This window comes from Sus scrofa, chromosome X (genome assembly GCF_054392235.1).
Source record: "Sus scrofa isolate SSC_HxYL_T2T_F1_AM1 chromosome X, Sscrofa_HxYL_maternal_Yorkshire_Landrace_v2.0, whole genome shotgun sequence".
In the NCBI taxonomy this organism is placed as follows: Eukaryota; Metazoa; Chordata; class Mammalia; order Artiodactyla; family Suidae; genus Sus; species Sus scrofa.
Window position 1 is genome coordinate 69,761,122 of NC_139401.1, and position 23,222 is coordinate 69,784,343.

At 45.1% G+C, this 23,222-nt stretch overlaps 1 protein-coding gene across 4 annotated transcripts in view; it reads left to right on the top strand.

Moving 5' to 3' along the window:
- The first annotated feature begins 6,569 nt into the window (after nt 1-6,569).
- SLC16A2 (solute carrier family 16 member 2) overlaps nt 6,570-23,222 on the top strand; it is a 112,318-nt gene continuing 95,665 nt past the window's right edge. For all 4 annotated transcript variants that reach the window (XM_021080454.2, XM_021080455.2, XM_021080453.2 and 1 more), the window contains exon 1: nt 6,570-7,122. In XM_021080454.2, the coding sequence (XP_020936113.1) occupies nt 6,693-7,122 (430 nt within the window). In that variant the 5' untranslated portion in view covers nt 6,570-6,692. The remainder of the gene's footprint in view (nt 7,123-23,222) is intronic.

Here is a 23,222-nt window from a genome sequence, read left to right on the forward strand (position 1 = left end):
GACTTCTTTTGCCACCACTACTTCTTTTGCCACCACTACTTCTTTTGCCACTACTAGCATCCTAACTCCTTTTCACAATCCTACTCAGCTCTTGGATCCAAGGTGTTGCTGTGTCATCAGAACTCCTCAGTTGCTCTCACAGAGATGAATAAAGAAATGTGAATAAAGGAGGGAAAGATTATGTACTCACCTTCTTGAGCAAGTTCTCAATACATCATCCATTCTCAAGTAGGATGATTTAAGCATGGAAAGGGGGATAATGAGTCCCACTCTAGCCTGAAAATTCTTTTGAAAAATAGGAGAAGCCCAAAGCAATGAAGTACCTTTAGCCTAAATTGGAGAACATCAGGGATAAAGGGCATTCAGAGGTCATCTGGTCCAATGGATCCAAGCACTAATCTGCAGATCCATGGCAGTCTGTGACATTTTCATCAGTTTGCTGACACATGAGAAAAACTGTTGCCAACTGACCTTTCTTGAGAAAGACTTTCCTTAGTAAAAGAGTTATGTCCTTTCTACATTTTCTATATTTCAGTGTTAAAACATCATTTCATTAATGGTATGATGGTGATGATAAATGTCCTCACATGGCAACACTAAAAGTTGACATCCTTATATTGGTTCCCAAAGTTTTGGGAGAAATTTTAGAGAAATTGCACTAGTCTTTGACATCCAAATTTTCAGTTATTATTGTTTTGGTTTAGTGGTTTCAAAGCCTGGCAGTGCATCAATATTACTGGAAGCCTTGTTAAAACTACGTATTCCTGGCTCCTACCCCCAGAAATTCTGATTCAGCAAGTGTGGAGTGGGATCCAGGAGTCAGTACTTTTACAAAAGTCTCTAGGTGATTCTAATGTGTAACCAGATTAGAGAAACACTGACTGCCCTGTTTCACCACTTGTATGATTAATCAAGGGCATAAGTAATTGGAATGATTCCATTGTGGGCTTATTTATGTTAGGGACAGAAAGAAAGCACATTCTTTCACTTGTACTATAAACCATAGACCTCCACTGATGTTTTCTAACAGCCACAGTCAGACAAGTAAAATAATTTAAAGAGTTTACTGAGGCCACACATAACTTATTTGCCATGAGCATGAGCCAAACTGAATGAGTCTACACATGGTAGGTGCTCTCTAATGATTTGTTACTATTGATGATATTTGTCAACCAAGTTTGACTGAGAAATATGTAGAAAAAAACTTCATCTCAAGACTCTAGCTCTACCTCTACCATGGCAGCCCCAACCTAGTCTCATCCTTTACATTCTTACTTCCCTTTCCCTCAATCTCAAAATGTCTTCACTCAGTCCAGTGGACTCAAATTCAATAAATAGTAGTTATAATAATAATTATCATTAATTTCCATGAGAATATAAACTCCTATATAGATTCCATGGGGGCAGGGACTATTGTATATTCCCAGTACCTGACATAGTGACTGTCACACTATCAAAAATAGTTGTTCAACAACTTTTTTTCCAGCTGCACCCACTGCACATGGCCAGGGATCAAATCCAAGCCATAGCTGCAACCTATGCCACAGCTGCAGCAATGCAGTATCCTTAATCCACTGCTCCTGGCCAGGGATCAAACCAGGGCCTCCACAGAGGCAAGCCAGATCATTAACCCACTGCACCATAGCAGAAAGTCCCTGGAATGTTTTGACAAAGGTAAGAGGCATTTCTCTCTAGCTTAAGACTAACCCTCCTAATTGCTTTGTTGAACCCACTCTGGATATCCAGAAAAGGCATAGAATCTCAACTGGAGGACAGTGAGGAGAATGGGTGGTGAGAGAAGAGCAGGTGTCCATGTGTCATGGAATGGTGGATAATCTAGTGTGTTTGGACCCTGATATAAATGGGAGAAAGTGGAGGAAAGAAAATGTCAAAGAATGGAGCTAGACAGATTGAATATGAATGCCTCAGAAACAGGTACCAAGTCTTTCTGTGTTCTTGGTATTTAGTACAGAGCCTGGACATAGAGGCTTGTAGTAAATATTTGCTGAATAAATGAGGCTGGCTCCAAGCCATAAAGGACATTTTATGCCTGGTTGAGGAACTTAACAGTCAAATGGAGAATCACTGAAAAATTTTAAAGCAGAGAGGTGTCATGATTAAAACTTCATTTTAAAGCTGTAATTGACAGGGTTGTTTGGAAGGAGACAAAAAGCCACAGGTACCTTCATATTTGGCTCTTAATTTCCAGTCTTCACTAACACTACTACCATTCTTTTCTTTACTCAAGCAAGAAAAGTGAGCATCATCTTTTTCTTTTTCCCTCACTACCCAAATCTGTTCTATCAACTTTACCATAACAGTAGTTCAGTGAGCCATCCCTTTGTCTTCATCTCCAGTCAGTGACTTATTTTAGAGCATCAACTTTTTTTTTTTTACCTGGTTCACTGCTTGATTTCCTTACCTCTTTCTTACTTTTCCAAGCCACAGTATCTTTTTACACTGTCACCACAAGTTTTCTTCTTAAAATACAGATCTGATGTTATTTACTTACTCAAAAGTCTTCAGTGGCTCTCTTGATACTCAAAATAAAACCCACACTTCTTAGTATGCTATTTAATAACTCTGAAGTAGGTATTGATCCTATTTTACAGATAAAGAAACAAGTTCAGATAGGGAAAACAACTTGCTTAGGATCACACAGGTATGCAATGTTAAAACCATGATTAGAATCTAGGTCACCTGATGTCAGGGCTCTAGCCATTATAAAGTACCTTTTTAAAAGGGAGTAAATAAAACTCTTAGAGGAAAACATAGGCCAAACACTCTCTGACATAAATGACAGCAACATCTTCTCAGATCCACCTCTTAGAGTGATGACAGTAAAAACAAAAATAAACAAATGGGACCTAATCAAACTTAGTTTCTGCACAGCAAAGGAAACCCTAAACAAAATGAAAAGACAACCCACAGAATGGGAGAAAATCTTTGCAAGTGAATCGACTGACATGGGATTCATCTCCAAAATTTACAAACACCTTCTGCAGCTCCATACCAAAAAAAACAAACAACCCCATCCAAAAATGGGCAGAAGATCTAAACAGATAGTTCTCCAAAGAAGACATACAGAAGGCCAAAAACACATGAAAAGATGTTCAACGTCACTCATTATTAGAGAAATGCAAATCAAAACCACAATGAGGTACCACCTTACACCAGCCAGAATGGCCATCATCCAAAAGTCTACAAACAATAAGTGCTGGAGAGGGTGTGGAGAAAAAGGAACCCTCGTACACTGTTGGTGGGATTGTAAATTGGTGCAACCACTGTGGAAAGCAGTATGGAGATGCCTCAGAAGACTAAACATAGAACTCCCATTTGATCTAGCAATCCCACTCCTGGGCATCTATCCAGAGAAAACCATGACTCACAAAGACACATGTACTCCACTGTTCATTGCAGCACTATTTGCAATAGCCAAGACCTGGAAACAACCTAAATGTCCATTGACAGAGGAGTGGATCCAGAAGAAGTGGTACATATACACAATGGAATATTACTCAGCCATTAAAAAGAACGAAATACCAGCATTTTTTGCAACATGGATGGACCTAGAAATTATCATGCAAAGTGAAGTCAGCCATACAATGAGACACTAATATCAAATGCTTTCACTGACATGTGGAATCTGAAAAAAAGACAGACTGAACTTCTTTGCTGAACAGATACTGCCTCACAGACATTGAAAATCTTATGGTCTCTGGAGGAGACAGTTTGGGGGGTGGGGGGAATGTGCTGGGGTTGTGGGATGAAAATTCTATAAAATTGGATTATGATGATCATTGTACAACTACAAATGTAATAAATCCATTGAGTAATAAAAAAATTAAAATGGAATAAACGGTAGGTATTGCATATGTTTCTAAAATGGTGGGATAGTGGTTACATAATCCTGTCTCCTAGATGGGACAAATACTTTGAAGCTCACACAAATAAGCAAAGATTTCTGTTCTTCCTCTTGATGGCTTTGTAGACTTAAACTGCTGATTTAACCTCGCAGAGAGTGTTTCTTCACTTGTAAGATAGGGACAAATAACCGCAATCTTATAGGATTGTCATAAAAGCTTATATGAGATCCTACATGTAAAGGGCTAGCACAGTGCTAGGTTCACAAGACATTCTCAGTGAGTGTCATCTCTCTCTCTCACACACACACACACACCCATTGATCTAAAAACCATTGATCTCCAGTGATCTAAAAATACCATAGAAAAATGAGAATAGAATTTAGACAGTTAGGAGTCTGATATGGGCTGCAAGACTCTAAGGTCTATTCCCAGTTCTGGGGGTGGAATTAACCCTTTTCAGGGTCTTAATCAGGTTCCCTGCAAATGGAAGCCAAGGCTAGTGCTCTGCTAGGGCAACAGTTTGTCCTGTGTATGGTGAGACTGCTGACTAAAAAGCAAATCTGAGGCCCCAGTGTCCATAATGTCCATGATTTGTCAGTCCTCATGACTGAAGCATTGTGGCTTTTTATTAAAATGCAAATGTTTCCTGGGAGAGGCAGCATACATATTAACTTTTTGGCCTGATTAGCTTTCACTTACCTTTTTATACTGGTGGAGTCCTTCCCTCTTGGCTCTGTCCCTTTTCGGTAGGAACACCCAAACTCCACCCCTAGTCTGTTAAAATCCTTCTCAACATTCAAGGCCCATCTAGGCCACTACCTCCTCCGGAAGCCTACTATGATAACTCAGCCACATCCTGCCTTCCTTCCTCTGTCCCTCTCCCAGGGAGCACCAAGCTCCAGATGCCCGTGGTGACGCTCAGAGAGCCCAAAGCTCTGCTGTATAAAGACCTGCCTTGAATTCCATCTTGTACTTGACTAGTCCCATGACCTTAAGCTAATAAACGCCTTGACTTCGGTGAGCCTCTGGCTTCCTGCTGGGAGAAAGCGGGTGAAAAAATACTCACCTCGGAGCAATGAGGGACATGCTCTATTCCTAGAGCAATTCCTGCTTTGCCAACCACATGACCCCGGTGATTTGTGAACTTGGCTGATTCCTCTCACAGCAGGGCAAGCTACTTGGGACACTATCCTGCTTAACTCACTCCGCCCTCAGGTGGTTAATGACTATGTTCCTGAAATTCTGGCGCAGCCCAGAGCTGCATTTTCACCTGCCATGCAGTCTTTTCAGCCAATAAAAAGGTTAATGAGATGCTGGGTAGAAAGGGCTTGGCACTTGCCCGCCTGCTGGTGGGGAGCGAAGTAGCTTGGTAACCACACCACGAACTTATGATTAGTGCATTAGTCGCGTGGGCCCTTAGGGGAGGCAGAGCTTCCCTGGATCGCGGGGGCCGGCCCCGAGGGCTGAGACTGGAAACAGCCTTGCACTCCGGCAGGGAGCCCAGCTCCCTCCTCCTGGGACCCGCGCACTCTCTAGGGAGCAAACTCTCCTTCATCCTCCCAGGGTTAGGGCCTCAGTCTGGGAAGTTCGGCGGGATCTGATGTCTTTACGCTGGAGGTGGGCGGAAGGGGACGGTGTGTGCGGGAAGACATCCCTTCGCTAGGGGCACAGCGGAGTTCCCGAGCGCCCGAAAAGCCGCAGAGGAGGCCCGAGGGATCAGCCCAACGGGGATGTTGAGGGCCTGGAGGCCCTTCCTCAAACTGGCGGCTGGACCTGGCCCCGACTCTTAGTTCCCCAATATGGGACGAAGATCCGGGAGGAGCCTGAGCTGGCTCCGGCTCCCGCCCCGCCCCGCCCCGCCCCGGCCCGGCCCCCTCCGGGGCCACTGCCCCTCCCTCCCTTCCTGGCCCAGCCCCCGGCCCAGACTCGGCCCTCTACGGCTCCTCTGGGCTCCAGGTTGGCGCAAACAAAGCCCTGATTGACTGCCCGGAGGGGCGGGCCTCGTTGCCGGGCCGCCTCCTCCCATCCGCGCCCCGCCAGGGATTTGCCGGGAAGGGCGGGGGCGGAGGGGGAGAGGCTGGGGTGGGGGTGGGGGGCTGTTGCGCAGGACTATGGGGGGCTGAGCCCCCGGGCTCAAGAAGACTTTACCCACCTTCTGTCCGAAGCTTAGGCTGTTCCCTTCAAGTCCCCCTCAAGCCCAAGGTGGTCACAGGCACTACTGAGGGCGGGGGGGCTCTCTCACAGGCCATCTCTTGTCCTGGGGTCCCTGGGGCCACCCAGTTCCAGGCTGCTGGTGAGGAAGGAGAGAGTGGGAGAAAAGGACTAGCGGAGGTCTTCCCTGGGGATTCTGGGTTGATCAATGCCGGTTTGAAGCCTGCAGGGAGGAGAGGTCAGGGGATTGGGATGGTTTGCTCTCGTTTTCTACTGTAACTATCCTTCTCCTGGGCTTCTGGACAAGGAGGACGGGATTCAGTAGTTTGGAAAGGGAGTTGAAGGAGGCAGCGGCGAATAGAGTAGGTAGGCGAGTATGAGGAGGAGGAAGGGCTGGGGAGAAGAGCGAGGCTGCAGCCGCTGCCAGTTGAGGGAGGAAGAGGGGGGGGAGGAGGGGGAGGAGAGAGATGACATGGGAGAGGAGGAGGGGGGTTGAACGGGGGAGGAGGAGGAGAGGGCTCGAGGGACCGTCTGTCGCGGGACAGGCTGGCCATCTGGGGCGCGGAGCCGGGAGGAGGCGGCAGCAGCACTTGGAGCAGCAGCAGCAGCAGCAGAAACAAGTACCAGCCACACAGCGGCTCCTCCAGCCCGAGCAACCACAGTCCCCCGGCCGCGATGGCGCTGCAAAGCCTGGCGAGCGAGGAAGCTAAGGGGCCCTGGCGGGAGGCAGACCAGGAACAACAGGAGCGGGTGGGTAGCCCCGAGCCGGAGCCTGAGCCGGAGCCGGAGCCCGTGCCTGTGCCCCCACCCGAGCCTCAGCCAGAGCCCCAGCCGGAGCCCCAGCCCCTACCCGACCCTGCACCAATGCCGGAGCTGGAGTTTGAGCCGGAGCCGGTGCACGAACCCGAGTCCACGCCCACAGTGGAGACCCGCGGCACCGCTCGAGGCTTCCAGCCCCCAGAAGGTGGCTTCGGTTGGATGGTGGTCTTCGCTGCCACCTGGTGCAACGGCTCCATCTTCGGCATCCAGAACTCCTTCGGGATTCTGTACTCCATGCTGCTGCAGGAGGAAAGAGAGAAAAATCGACAAGTGGAGTTCCAAGCAGGTGAGCGGCCCCGCGGGCCCCACCTGGCATTCTAGGCAAGGGTGTCAGTTCTCGCTGCAGCGGATCCCATACCTTCTTGTCCGAGGCGCCCCTGTAGCGCGCCGCTCGGACTCCTCCCCCTTGCCCCTTGCCCATGGAGCTCCTAGGGCGCGGGTTGCCGGGCTCTGGGCAGCCTCGGCTGCGGAGACTAGGCGCAAGACGTCCCGGGGGTGGGACCTGGCACATTCGTTGATCACACGCAAGGATTGAACTTTTTTGCTCTGGGACATAACCAGACGCACCTTTCGGGTTTGTTTAAAGTACTCTGAGTGTGTGCACTGGGGAAAATATTCGCAGAATTTTTTTTGGGGGGGGGGGTAGTGCGAAGCCCCGTAGAGAGGTGAGAATTGGGAGGTTGGGAGGGCTGAGAGAAACAACGTACCGCAGATCTCCGCAACAGCCCCTGTTCCTGTACAGGGAGCGGAGGTGTTTTCTATCAAAAACACTTTAGGAACCCTGGTGACTCTGAGCGAAGAGTCAAGCACATGGGAGGCGTGTGAGTCTGCAGGAGAGAGAGGAAGGGAGGGAGTGCGAGTGGGGGTGTGTGCGAGTCTCTTTGCCCACCGTGGTTACAGCGCAACCCGGCCGGGCCATCCTTTGCCACTCTGAAGGAGTGAGCAGGTCTCCATGCCCCCTGCGCTGAACCCCAAAGCAGGCAGGGAGGCAGTCTCCGTGGTCTCCTGCCAGAGAGGCGTGAGGCAGCTGACAGGCTGGGCCCTGAGGCTCACTTCGCACGGCCCCCAACCTCAGCCATGCCCTCCCAAGCGCCCCGCGCCTCTCCGCTATTTGCGAGATGCCTCGTTCATCCTTAGCTGGAGTGCCAGCCTCCTCCACTCCCGCCTTCGTGCGATGCCGACTTGATCTTCCCTAAGACCAGCAGGGCTGGGGGCATAGCTCTTGCTCTTCAGGCCCGCAGCCGCAAGGAGCGCAGGCTTGTGCGCTTCTCCCATTGAGCCTGCCTGTGAGCTCAGAGAAGTCAGAATAGCCATCCCGCTTTCTCAGCAAGCTGCTGGCAAAGCCCTTCAGCGGTTCTGATGAGGAGTCTCCGGAGAGAGCCGAGGGGCTTGGGATGCCATTTCCTCAAGGCTCACTCCCTCTTGTGGCTCCTCAGGATAGCCCCACTTGAGACCCACCTCAAGTTCGCAAGAATAAGTGGCTTTTTAAAATGAAGCTGAGAATAAGTGTTGCCCTGGGGTTGAACGTTTTCCTCCTCTCACCACCTCCAAATAGGTATTTCTGCTGCTGTCTGAGGGGTCCTAGGGATTATTTAGTGAATAGAATCCTTGAATTCTGGAGTGTCCACCTGTGGATTCCCTAGGTCCTTGAAGAGCCTCTCTTAACGCTCTCAACCTAGGATTCATTTTGTCCCCAGTTTGCAGCTTCCCTGGGCTGCCCTTAAAGAGATTTGGGGGCTCTTAATGCCTCTGACCTTGTGACCTATTGTATGGGGCCCACTTGAAAGGTTGAATGCGCATTGATGGCTGTCAAGGGCAAGTCTCAGAACTGCCCAGGCTGTGTTGACGCCTGACTGGAGGAGGTCCCTGACTGTGTGGAACAACTTCTGAGGGGAAGGTCATTGCCACATTCACCCCCTGGGACTACATTTTCCCTGCTTTGATGCAGGTCAGGGGCTCTTGGGAAGATGGCCAGGGAAGGGCCTCTGGATGTTGCCTAGGTTACTTTGGAAGACACCTGCTGAGCATTGCCCTGTTGGTTAAAGGCAGGCTCTTGGCCTTTGGGGTCAGTGGCAAAGTCTGGATAAAATCTCATGGGAGGTAGTGGGGAATGGGCGGAAGCTAGGTCCTGGCATTCATGTGATGTGAGCAAGGCCTAGAGCTGGGGCCTTAGGAGTGTATAATAAAACTTGGAAAAACCACTATTTTACCAGGAAGAGGTTCACTGCTGGGGAACGAACTTCAAAGTGGGTGATCATAGGGGACTCAGGGGGAGGGCTGGCTGGGACTTTCCGGTCAAGACCTCCCAGTGCAGCTGGGAAGGGGTGGGGGTGGCAGTGAGCTGTACAGAGGTGTGGCTGGTGTGTACTCTGAAACAGACTAGGTCCATTGAGAGGCTAGGGTTACTGGTTTAAATTATGGCGAGTATAGGTTAGGAAAGGACAGAAAGGAATTTGCTGTGTCCCCAGGGTCTCAGAATACTTTGGCTTGGGTCCTTGCTGTGTGTGTCTTTAAGTCATGAAAGTTATTTTTGGTACTGGAAGCTCTGGGGAACACCTCAGTTTTTATTTCTAAAACGTCAGGAACCCCCCCCCCCCGCATATTTCTGAGTTCCTAGAAAATCTCATCCTCACCACTACCTTTTTTGAACCCCTCAGCTTTCCCAAGCAACCATTCAGGTCCTGAAGTTCCAAATGTGTCTCTGCCTCCACGCACTTTCTGCAGTTTACTCAAAACTTCTCAGTTACTTGTGCCACAGTCCTGGTATCTCAAAGGGATAAAAGCCAGTAGAAGCTTACTAAAATCTTAGTCAGTGTTTGCCCAATAGCTATTCTGGGGAACACAGAATATACAACCTAATGGTCAAGGAGGTCGGTGCATTATCCATTTTTATTGATGTTTTATATGCCTTACATCTCTAAAAATCTATGAATTTAATATTTTGAGGCACCCCACAGCCCATATTCTCTTTGGCTAGGCCTGATATCTTCACAGCCCCAAAGCTGTGCTGATTGGCTTAATGTGTCTAAGATTCTATAGATGATTGGGACTATTGTGAGGGAGTGCCTGAGAAAGGTTTTTTTGATGTTTGGGGGCTAACTCCACATAAGAGGGATCTCTGGGCATGGGAAAAAGCCACAGAGAGTTGAAGGGAAGAGAAATTCAGACCATTCTAGAGCATGCAGTGTCCAGTCTTTGAAAACTCTGTGGTGCATACGGTTCTGTGATGGCAATGTATCTTGTCCCTTCTTTTCACTCATTTTGAAAAGGAAGCCAACTTTCCCTGGGTCCTAGACCTGGGAGGACTGCCAGGCAAAAGGTTCTTGAGATGGAGGCAAGTGATGAAGGTCTGACTTAGGGAGAAAAAGGGGAAAAGATCAAGAGAGAAAAGAGCCTATACTTTTTGTAGAAATTATGGGAAATTTGGGAATTCCCCAATTGAGACCAAGCAGCAGACAGGACATGGGAACCAGTCAATTTGGTGGAAAGCATATTATCATGACCTCCTTGCATGGAAAGGGAGCCTTTTAGAGGAAATAAAGAGCAAGGTGGCATTGAATGCACGCCTCAGATCATTATTGGTTCCCTAAATGAATTGAAGCTGGAGCAGGGTTAAGGTTGGGGATCCAGCAGACAAGGCAGGACAAGTCGGAGTTGTTAACATTGGGTCAAAGCTTAGGTCTTTTTTTTTTTTTTTTTTTTTTTTGTCTTTTTGCCTTTTTTCTAGGGCTGCTCCTGCGGCACATGGAGGTTCCCAGGCTAGGGGTCTAATCGGAGCTGTAGCTGCCAGCCTATGTCAGAGCCACAGCAACGGGGGATCCGAGCCATGTCTGCGACCTACACCACAGCTCACGGCAATGCAGGATCCTTAACCCACTGAGCAAAGTCAGGGATCAAACCCACAACCTCATGGTTCCTAGTCAGATTTGTTAACCACCAAGCCACGACGGGAACTCCAGGTCTTTTTTGAATGTACTTCAGAGTAAACCCATTATCCTGCATTTTCCACCTCTATTGCCACTCTAGCACTGAGCCATAAAATATGATGAGAGGCATCTTTTCCTGGGAAGTCTGTAAGAATGACCCTTGTAGGCTCCCAGGTGGGGGGATGGGGCTAGGTTTTTCACCACCTGGGGAAAGGGGTAATGGTCAGGAGAGTTCATTACTGGGCACAAGATATTTCAAACTTATGGGCCACTCTGTTGGAGACAGAATTTTCTAGGCATGGGATAAATGATACAATCTGCCTTTGGGCAAAGAGTCCCAAAGATAGGTAGGATGGGGGGCAGTTTAGGCTATCTTTCTCTTTCCCATTTTATTTTATTTATTTATTTTATTTTTGCCACATGCACAGCATGCAAAAGTTCCCAAGCCAGGGATTGAACTGCATTGCAGCAGTGGCCTGAGCCACAGCAGTGACAATGCCAGATCTTTAACCTGCTGAGCCACCAGGGAACTCTCTCTCTTCCCTATTTTAGGGGCTTTCATTGCTTAGTTCAATGTCTTAGTGGGCTGACAATTAAATTTCTGACTTTGGAAATCAGGTATCTTTTGAGAAAATCTGCCAATGTCTTGCCTTTGGCTGAAAGCTTTTGCCTACTGTCCAGAGAAGGTTGGCTTAGAGCCTGCTATGGAACTTTGGGCCACAAGGCCATTGGCCAGGCATCTTTCAAGTCACTCCTCTGACTCCACTCCAACCAAACTGGGTCCCAAACTGAGACCTTGACTCATAGTGGAGGGGATGAAGAGGGGAAGTTGGGCTATTTGGAAGCCAACCCGGGTACTGCTGGTTTGAGCTGGGTAGCTGATTGAGATTGGATCTCTGGCTCATTGTCCAGTGGCCTCAAATGCTCATTCTAAGTCTAAATCTAGATCCCCAAAGGGCTGGTGGTCTCAGTAATATCAGCTAGGCAATGACTAGGAGCTAGACAACTTGTGCCCTGACTTGCTCTGTGACTTTGAGCAGGCACTTTACCTTTCTGTTCCTCAGTTTATCTATCTGTAAAGTGAAAGCATATGAGTAGATGAACTTCTTAGCTCTACTGTTCTATCCTTCTAGAATTATATGATATATTATTCTCCACTATTCACTTGGCATAAATTTTGACTCATTCAGAGAAATGGAAATATGTTAATCTGCCTTAATGAGGGTGTGGTTGGGTTGCAAGGAAATTAGGAAAGCAATGAAAAGCCATATAGATGTCCTTTCCCCCACATTGTGTGTATTAAAAGACTATGGGGCTACTCATATGTACCAATGTGGTTGAAAAGACCCACTTTTTTTTTTTTTTTTTGGCCATTGCGGTGACATGTAGAAGTTCCCAGGCCAGGGATTGAACCCATGCCACAGCAGCAACCTGAGATACAGCAGTGACGCCATATCCTTAACCTTCTGAGCCACCAGGGTACTCCCAAGACCAATTTTTTTTTTCTTTTTCAGCAACCCCCATAGCATACGGAAGTTCTGCGGCTAGGGATAGAATGAGAGCAGAGGTGCGACCTATGCCACAGCTACAGCAACGCCACTGCACCTAGCCGGGGGTCAAACCAGTGACTCCACAGAAATAAGCCAGATCATTAATCCACTGCGCCACAGCAGGAACTCCAAGACCCACTATTTTTACCCAGTAGGTAAAGGCAACTCTGGACCTACAACTGCTTCTCCCAGGATATCCTTCTCAGCATAGAACTGGGCCTCCAAGAGAATTCCCTCAACTTGGCCTGCTGTAGGCTAGCAGAGAGGTTCTGTATGCTGCTGTTTCCCAGCATTTGAGCCTGTTCATAAAAGGCATTAAACTGCAAGAATTCCTTTAAGCCTCAGTTTGGACCCCTCTCCTGAAACTTAATTTTCCACAGCTCATTCTCATTTCTCAGAAATGCATGGTTAGTATGACCTTGGGTTGCTGTTACTTCAGAATAGAAGAGTAAATCAAGATTCCTAAATGCCATATAGTGGTTTCCTTCAGGGGGGTTTAGACAGGGCATCTTTATAGCTGACTCAGGGTTGCTGCCAGGTGATGGGTGTGAGAGGGCTGTTGCTTTCCAGCCCAGGGAAGGCCATATTGAGTATCGCAGTTTCTGGTCAACTTCAGCTTCCCTCAGGGCTTAGCTGAGAATGTGACTTAGCTGAGAGTATGGCTGCTGAAGCAGCAGGCACAGAGCTCTCTCTCTTTTTATCCTAATTTATCCTTGCTTTGGAAATATTTCCTGCTATGCCATGAAGAGTAAATAAGCAGCTAGCCTGTCAACATTTGCAGAAATATATAAAATATGTCATCTGGACCTTTTGAGCAGCCCAGTTTCCCAGGAGGGTGTGACACTTTTCCCCATCAGCATCTTTTTTTGTTTTGTTGCATTTTGAAAAGCAAGAATCATTTACTCTTTTTAGATTGTGTGAAAGATGGAGTAGGATTTCCTGTTTTAAAAGGAACTATCTCACCTGGGATTGAATGAGTAAACCTTAAAGAAGATATACAACACACACACACACACACACACACACACACACACACACACACACACTATACCTCAAGCCATGGATTATGAATACTCTATCTGAAAAAAAGTCTTTTCTCATATGTTTATTGAATCAAGTTTACTATAACAAAAGCTTCTGTAAGGGTTGTGGGGGACTAGTGCAAAGGGTCCAGAATGGGAAACTTGTTAGGTAAGAGTGATGAAGAGAATATAGCCATCCTGCATTGTACCTCTTGGCACAGACCTCATTGAAATTCCCCAGCAGTGGGACTTGGAAACATTTACTGTAAGTTTCTTTCTGCTTCCATCCTCTCCTTATCCTGTATCCCTCTCAGTATTCAAAGGTTATTGGGAAGAGGGTTTAGGATACTCCAGCCCTCTTCCACTTTAGGAGTGACAGAGGACTAAGCCTTAGGGATGTTTAATCACTTGCATCGAAGTCAAGGTACTGTGATTACTAATGTGAAATCACTTGGCACCTATTTGTGGGTGGGAAATTTGGCCTGCTTGGGTGGCTTGAGGAAGTACATGTTTCTTCACCCTAGTAGTTTTGCCCTCCTCTATTCTCTTCTTTGCTTATCTCTGGGGTTGGTAGAAGAAGGGATAAAACTGGCTGTATAACCTACATATTTTCTTGGCTCCTCCTATTTTCACTGTGCATTTATGATACCTCTACTCCACATGTCACCTCTTTGCTCCCAGTATTGTTCTCTCTTCTCCTTCTTTCCCTAACTTAATTAGAGGAACAACTGGGATTTTGAATGTTGTACACACCTGACTCCAGACTAGATATCTCTTTCTTTTTCCCCTTTCTCCTCTCTCTTATGTTCCACTTTCTGAGGGAAGGATGACTTCCTATGGAGCACTTAAGAGTATAGAAGCCATCACCTCGGGATTTTTGCAGTAAAATAGAAGCTATGAAACCTTTTTTTTTGTCATTTGCATCACTTCCATTTTTCATAGCCCCAGGACTCCAGTCAAAGAGATAGTATCATAGCAAATCTTAATAATATTCAATGAATGTCCTGGTTAGTTGTACTCGTTCTCTTCAAATGCTCACTATTATTGTCTCTCAGCTCCTGAGCAAACTGAACTTCCGGGGACTTCAGGCTGGTTTTCAGTAGCTTTGGGGGTTCTGGATGGTATAGAAATCTTCATTCTATTTTGAGGCCCTGTCATCTCTCTTCTTGACAAAGAATACTACAGAATTTATTGTAGAGGAGTCAGAGGAGGAAGGAGACAGACACCCAAGTCCTAACTAGAGTTAAAAATGGCTGCAAATGGAGAGGGAGGAAGTGAAACACCCAGGTTAGTTGCTTCCCTGCTTTTATGCGGCTAAAGGGAAAAAGGGAAAGGAAATGTCACTAAACAAGCAGTTCCTACACAGTCTCTTTGTCTAACTTATCCTGTGGATCTGTCCACCCACCCTCTTACCCAGCTGGAAGGGTATGTGCATGCACCCATGTGTTCAGACCTGTGTATACGTGTGTATAGCTGAGTGTATGATGTCTGTCTGGGCCAGTTAGCACAGTTGCTTAGAACACAGTACCTATGAGACTGAGGTCACAAGTTCAGCCACTTGCTTAGGTCACTGAGCTTCTCACAAATAAAAGAGACTCTTCTGTTCACCATCCATGCAACTCATGTGGGGTTGCCACTGATTCCAAGAAGACTGGGTAGAGAAGTATGGAGATGACGCCCTATAAGCCTTCCCCATTATGGGGAGGAAATACACAGCCTAGCAATGACTACTCTTCCATGGTGTGATTTCTTTGACATTTAGCTTCTTAATTCCATAAGCACCCTAATAATAATAGTAGTAGTAATAATAATTAACAATTTATTTAGCATTTAGCAATTAATTCCGTGCTAGGCATTATATTAAGCATTTCACATGTACCAACTCATTTCAATTCTGAGCAACTCTATGAGGTAGGTACTATTATTTGCTCCATTTCACAGATAAAGAGACATACACATAGAAGTTAAGAAGCTTAATTTAGTTCATATAGCAAATAATGGCAGAGCCAAGATTTGAACTCAGAGAGTATGAGTCTAGAATTCTGACTTTTAGACATCACCTAGTACATGGTTAGGATGGGGGGCAGCTTCCAAGGAGGACTTCTGCAGAGTTTTCCATTCCTGTAGCCTCAGGGCATCCTTATGACTAAGGGATAAAAAGAGATGACCAAGTAAACAAAAGTCTGACAGTCTATGACACACTCCTCTAACTACACATCTTATTCTACCCAGAGTTATGATCCTTGGGTCTAAAAAAGGCCAGAGAAACTGTCTTTTCTTGGTTGGCTAGCCTGAACAAGTCCCATAACCTTTCAAGGCTTCAGTGTTCTCATCTTCAGGGTGAGATCGAGAATATTTACTTTTATAGGACTATGAAGGGTCACATGAGAAAGATCTTTGTAAATTGTGAAGGGGTTGGTATTATTGTTATTATTATTATTATCCAGTAGCCTTTGCCAGCTCCTAGAAATGCTATGCCTTTTTTTTCTAAATATTTCTGAAAGAGGAATTAATCCCTCCTCCCCACCTTCCACCTCCCCACTCCATTTCTTCCCATCTCCCCTCTGTATTCTTCGGCAGTTTGATCCGGGTGTCCTGTAGCTAAGGACTGGCTGTGTTTTTGTTGCTGTTGTTGTTGTTCCTCAGTTCTCTAGCAGCTCAGGGAGAGGAGCGGCTGGATCCCAGGTCATATACATTCAAGGAAACAAGGCATGTTGAAATATTTACAGCTCTTGGCAGGAGCTCACAAACCTCCCTTAGAGTCAAGGACTGAGTTTTTTCATATGAATTGCTAGGCACTGGGGGCAGAGTTAGGGTGTCACTTCCTCCCGAGGGTCTCTCACAGAGCCTCTGTTCTCCTGCAGGTAGTGAGGAAGAAGGAAAGGGATATTTAGGGTCAGAAGATCTGGGCCAGGGGACATTAAGCAAAGAAGGGGACTTGCTCCTTTGTATTCAGTTTTGGAGTGGGCCAATTTCCTTATGTTCTAAACAGGATAGCCCCAGAGAACAGAGGCCACTGAAGGCAATAGCAGTTTTGAGCAGCATTTCAGTGACCACCGAAGGCGCCTCCATTAAGACCTTTTTGTAGGCAAGTGTTTCTACCATTTCACAGTGAAACTATGTCTCTTTTCTGTGGCAAACAGCAAAAGAAAATCCTCAAACTCTTGAGATTAAGATTTCAACTATACTGGCACTTACTATCTTGATTTTCAATTATTTAAATGTCTGAGCTGGAAAGCATTTTAGAGACTACCTATTCTTATCCTGTCTGGTTCCCATTTTATAGGTAGAGAACTGAGATCTGGAAAGACATGACCTCAGTCAGCATTATGAGCAGATAATTGTAGTGAAGTTTGGTTTATAAGAGAGGATGGGGAATGGGTGCAAGGGGTGGGGCTTCTGGCACCTTGGGAGTTCCCCAGTTGAATCACTGGTGTACTGCCCCCATCAACTCTCCCTGAACTTTTCTAAAGTCAATCCCCAGGCACCACTTTGTTGAAAGAGATTGTCTTGTGTGGTAACAAATGTTATTTTATTTATTTAATATGAGGCAAAATTCAAGAGGTATGACAGTAAAGTCTTTCTCCTACACTCTCTTGCAGCTACCGTGTTACCCTTACTAGAGGCCACTAGTGTTACCTGAAGTGTCCTTCCAGAGACATTTTGTATATGTACAAGCATGTGTGTGTGTGTGTACACCCTATTTTAAAAACACAATGGTAGCCTAGAATTCACATTGTCCTCTACTTTGCCTTTTATACTTCAAAATATTTATTGGATATTATTACACATTAAGTCGATAAAGTCCTCACTCTTTTTTTAAAATAATTGCACAGTATTCCATTATATGAGTATATCATAATTTATTTATTCAGCACTTTGCTAATAGGCTTTCAAGCTCTAACTAATCTTTGAATATGGGCTCTGGAATCAAACAGCACTAGATTCAAAGACTGAATTTTCTTATGTGTGAGATACAGATAATAGTAACATCCCTCATTATTGGTGTAGAGATTAAATCAGAGGAATCATATAAAACATCTAGCATACATCCTGGCCATACTAAGCATTCAATAAATATTAGTTCTCTCCCTGCTCACAAGCCTTCCTCATATTCTCCACCTTCAATTCAATTAATGTTGGTTTAATTCAAGTCAATAGATGTTTATTATGTATTAGACTGGACCTTCGATGAGCCATAGAAGGAAAAGTTTCCCTCAAGAAGTTTGTAGTTTCTTTGAAAAGACATAACATACCAAACGACCACAGATCACTGCTAGGTAGCAAAAATACGAATATATAAAGTTGAACCCAATTTTGCTGTGGTGATATGGAAAAGGAGAGATGAGTATGAGGGCCAGAGGAAGCGAGGAAGCGAAGAAGTGTCACTGGCAGAGTTGTAACTTAAAAAGGGGATTTAGCTAAGTGGGGAAGAGCCTATGAATTGGGCAGTGGCAGGGTGAATGTTGAGAATTGGACAGTTTGGTTGTTACTCAAAGTCTGGGTCTTCACCCTCTGGGAGTCCAATTAGGCTCTGACCTAGCAGGTGGAGTGGAGTGGAAGGGAAGGAGGAGAGGAAAATAATGAGGACATTGGGAGAAAAAAGCATGGGGGAGGGGGATGTCTGGGCATTGGGCCACAGAGTGAGATGCCTGCAAATGGCTAGTGGAATAGATTACAGCTTACACCACCTGCTTTTCCATGTCAGCAGCCAGGCACTTTTTCTAAGGGGTTTGAGAAGAGGGACAAAGGGCCTGAGAACAGAAGTGGGAGAAGTGGCAGCAGCTCTTAGGTCCTCACCCCAGGTCCCAAATGAGTCCAGATGCTGTGAGCCCCAGGGGAGGAGAGGACAATTGAGTGATAATAATCCCTTCTGTGTATGGTACATTGTAGTTTACATCTTAATTGCTGTTTATACTTGCAATAGAGACAGTTATGAAATAAAGTACTCAGTGGAATGTCATTATGTGCCAACATCTTTGATCACAACAAGAGCTATGTTGAGGGGTCTGGAAAATGAAAATCAGTATGGTTCATATTAGTTAGGGAAAAGTTCACAGCAGGGAAGGGCTGTGTAGAGATTCATATTCATATTTTGTAGTTGCAGAAAATGGAGAGCAGATTGAGGGCAACTGAGTGGCCTAAGGTCACATACTTAATATTTAGCAGGGCTGAGACTAGAAAACAGGTCTCCTAATTCCATGTTTCATAGGGACAGAAATGCAAGAACTCCATGAAAACTGAAACAGTTTTCCCTAAACTTGATAACAGCCTGAAATATAAGTGTATGGATAAGAAGCAATAGTGTATGATGAAAACACAAAACCAAACAAATAATTGGGAGTTAAAAGCCAAAGAGGATGGAAATGAGGGTCATGGAAGTAAGGATCTGGGCATAGCTAAGGCCTGATGGCTGGGATCAAGAAAAAGCTCTGGACTGGGAACCAGGAGACCTGAGTTCTGCTTCTGGCTCTGCTACTGTCTTTGTGACCCTGACAAGTCCCTTCCCCTCTCTGGGCCTCAATTTCTCCATGTAAGAAATGGAAAAGCTGGACCTCCCAGACAGTTAGTGATACTTAGAAAAAATGGTTTCTATAAACCAAAGAAGCCTTGGGTATTTCCTGGCAAGGGGTCAGGGGTGATAGGGAATGGTGTGGTAGTGAGTGTAAGAGAACAACTTCTCTGATGAAAATTGAAAACAGGTCCTCCCAGATTTGAAAAAAGATGTTTTCTAAAGGGTAGCTATCCCAAGGTCTCTATCCTATTTCCTTGAAGAATTCCATCCAAGAGAGACAAAGAGAGAGCACATGTACATAAGTGAGCAAGTACCTCAATGCAAAAAATGAGATTTGGTGGGACACATTTTGGTATACTGTGTCAACATGCCTGGAAATCTCTCCTGAATATTGTCTACTTTAAGATCACTTTTCTAAGATCTTAGCTTTATTTTTTAAAGTAGAGTTTGTGCCTTATGGGCAAAGTACCATTGAGAATCCTCCTTTCATTAAGCCCTTTTGAGTGAGCACTGACCCTGGAGCCAAACTGGCTAAGTCCTGGCTCCACCATTTACCAGCTGTGTTCTTAGACAAGGCACTTAACCTCTTTGTGCTGCTATTTCCTCATGTATAAGAGAAGGATAACAAGAGTACTTACTAATAGGGTTGTTAAATGAGCTCTCATTATATAAAATGAATTATACAGTTATAGTTATATAATTATATATATATTATATATATATATATATAATGACAGTATCTCATACATGGTAAGAGCTGTATAAGCACTTGCTGTTCTTATTATCTGCCTAGTAAGCTAGTGTAACCCCAGGTGAGCCCAAGGGAGTTTAGCATTACTCAGTCAGAAATTTTGAGGGTAAAGATGCCTTCTTACGGCATCATCTGGACTGCTCTGATGTTAGTCATTCCCGGGACCAGATTAATACTCTTAGAAGCCCTAAGCACTCTTTTTCCAACTGCCAAATCATGAAACAATTCATTAAATTTATAGTTTTCTCTTTTTGGAATGCCTTTGCTTTACTGATGCTCTAAACTCATACTGAATCCACCTATTTGGTAATCCTACATTGGTTACATCAGCCTATAAGCTCCTCCGTAAATTCTGGAGGGAACCAATGACTGGGGGTAATCTAGACATCCATATAAAAACATTTTTGAACCTGAACAGAGTTTATCTTATGGGGCAGGGGTAGAGGAGGACAAGTGCCAGAAAGTTCCAACAGGGGCCCTGTACTAGAGGCTCTAAACATTAGCAAGTTAAAATTCTAGTGACCAGTTAGGATGACTGAGTATGGTCATAGTAGAGAAGGGAAATTGTGAGGAACTCTTGCCTCCAAATGACTAGGAGACCATCCACACTTTCCTGAGCCCTGACTTTTCCAAGGACTTCAAATTAGTGATCCTGAAGCTTTGGAGTCACTATCATTATCTCTATTACTCTTGACCAGGTTTTAATCATCCAAATGATGAACAACATGCAAGTTGTGGGTTTCTAGAGCCAAGTGTTTTTTTGCTTTGACCTAGATTTTGCCTATGGAAAGACTAACCAAAAGAAAGTTTTCCTTAGGTCGGCCAACTGGAGGGACCTGGTGACCAGTGTAAGGGAGGTTAGCCAAACCCCCAAACAGGTTCATTTGCTGCCTTGCCCTGGGATGGCACCGCTCATATTCAAGTCTAGCCAAGCCTGTGCTCCCTGCCCTCCTCATAGAATGTCTCAAATTTGGAAGGCTCAGTGGAACTGGTCAGACCAGATGTTAAGAGCTGGTGGCTTTTAGGAAGTGAAAGACAGCCAGGAGAGAATATGGGAGGAACAAACTTCTTGTCCCAGCTCCTAACCCAAAGAAGCTTCCCATTGGGCTCCAGGTATCACCAGTGAACATCTGCTCAAGGAAGCCATGGCTCATCTGAGTCCCATGAGTGAATTTGGCCATTTTGTCCAGGCAGGACCAGCAACCTGCAGGCCACTCTCCAGGCAATAACTCAACAGAGAATAGCACAGGCTCTGTGGCCCTCTTTCTGCTCATGGAATTTATTTAAGCACTAACAGAAAAGAAGGCCTCGGAATGGGAGGTCATAAAGAAGACCCTGAAATTCAAGGCCCCTCATTTTTCTTTTCACTGTGTGGTATAGAGTAAGACACAGGATCTGACATCATATAGACCATCATTAGAGTCCTAGCTTTGCCATTTACCTAATCTGCAAACCATGGCCAAATCACTTAGCCTCTCTAAGCCTCGCTTTCCCTATCTGTAAAATGGGGGGTGGGGTGGGTAATAATCTCTCATAGCCTTGTGATGAAGCTCAAATGGGAGGATGGATATGATAGTCCTTGGAAAGCTGACTTGAGTCTTACATATGAATTATCATCATGGCTGCCAGGTACATAAGTTTAGCTGTTAGTGGAGGCATTACCAGTGATGCACATATGTATAAGCAACGACTGCGTGTACAAAATCTGACCTTAAGCCTGAACTCATGACATAGGCAACTAAAAGCACATAATCATAGTCACACAGATACACTTTTATCTATATTGGTAACCTCTTTCTCTCACACATATATCCACACACAGGCCGATGTATATTATCTATGTATATTTGTTTTTTTCCATTTTTTATTACTCAAATGAATTTATCACATCTGTAGTTGTATAATGATCATAACAATCTGATTTCACAGGATTTCCATCCCACAGCCCAAGCACATCCCCCCACCCCCCAAACTGTCTCCTCCAGAGACCATAAGATTTTCAATGTCTTTGAGTCAGCATCTGTTCTGCAAAGAAGTTCAGTCTGTCCTTTTTTCAGATTCCACATGTCAATGAAAGCATTTGATGTTGGTGTCTCATTGTATGGCTGACTTCACTTAGCATGATAGTTTCTAGGTCCATCCATGTTGCAAAAAATGCTGGTATTTCGTTCTTTTTAATGGCTGAGTAATATTCCATTGTGTATATGTACCACTTCTTCTGGATCCACTCCTCTGTCAATGGACATTTAGGTTGTTTCCAGGTCTTGGCTATTGCAAATAGTGCTGCAATGAACAGTGGAGTACATGTGTCTTTGTGAGTCATGGTTTTCTCTGGATAGATGCCCAGGAGTGGGATTGCTAGATCAAATGGGAGTTCTATGTTTAGTATTCTGAGGAATCTCCATACTGCTTTCCACAGTGGTTGCACCAATTTACAATCCCACCAACAGTGTACGAGGGTTCCTTTTTCTCCACACCCTCTCCAGCACTTATTGTTTGTAGACTTTTGGATGATGGCCATTCTGGCTGGTGTGAGGTGGTACCTCATTGTGGTTTTGATTTGCATTTCTCTAATAATGAGTGACGTTGAACATCTTTTCATGTGTATCTTGGCCATCTGTATGTCTTCTTTGGAGAATTGTCTGTTTAGATCTTCTGCCCATTTTTTGATGGGGTTGTTTGTTTTTTTGGGGACGGAGCTGCAGAAGGTGTTTGTAAATTTTGGAGATGAATCCCTTGTCAGTCGATTCAATTGCAAAGATTTTCTCCCATTCTGTGGGTTGTCTTTTTGTGTTGTTTAGGGTTTCCTTTGCTGTGCAGAAACTTTTAAGTTTGATTAGGACCTATTTGTTTATTTTTCTTTTTATTGTCAATACTCTGATAGGTGGATCTGAGAAGATGTTGCTGTCATTTATGTCAGAGAGTGTTTGGCCTAGGTTTTCCTCTAGGAGTTTGATAGTGTCTGGTCTTATATCTAGGTCTTTGATCCATTTGGAGTTTATTTTTGTGTGTGGTGTTAGGGAGTGTTCTAATGTCATTCTTTTCCATGTGGCTGTCCAGTTTTCCCAGCACCACTTATTGAACAAGCTGTCCTTTCTCCAATGTATAGTCTTGCCTCCTTTGTCATAGGTTAGTTGGCTGTAGGTGCATGGGGTTTTGGGCTTTCTATCCTGTTCCACTGATCTATAGTTCAGTCTTTGTGCCAGTACCATGCAGTTTTGACGACTGTTGCTTTGTAGTATAGTCTGAAGTCTGGGAGCCTGATTCCTCCAGCTCCATTTTTCTTTTTCAGGAAGTCTGTGGCTATTCTGGGTCTTTGGTGCTTCCAAACAAACTTTAAAATATTTTGTTCAAGTTCTGTGAAAAATGTCCTTGGTCATTTGCTAGGGATTGCATTGAACCTGTAGATTGGCTTAGGTAGTATAGTCATTTTGGTAATATTGACTCTTCCAATCCACAAGCATGGTATGTCTTTCCATCTATTTGTGTCATCTTTGATTTCTTTCATCAGTGGCTTGTAGTTTTCAGAGTACAGGTCTTTTGTCTCTCTAGGTAGGTTTACTCCTAGGTATTTTATTCTTTTGGATGTGATGGTAAGCAGGATTGTTTCCCTAATTTCTCT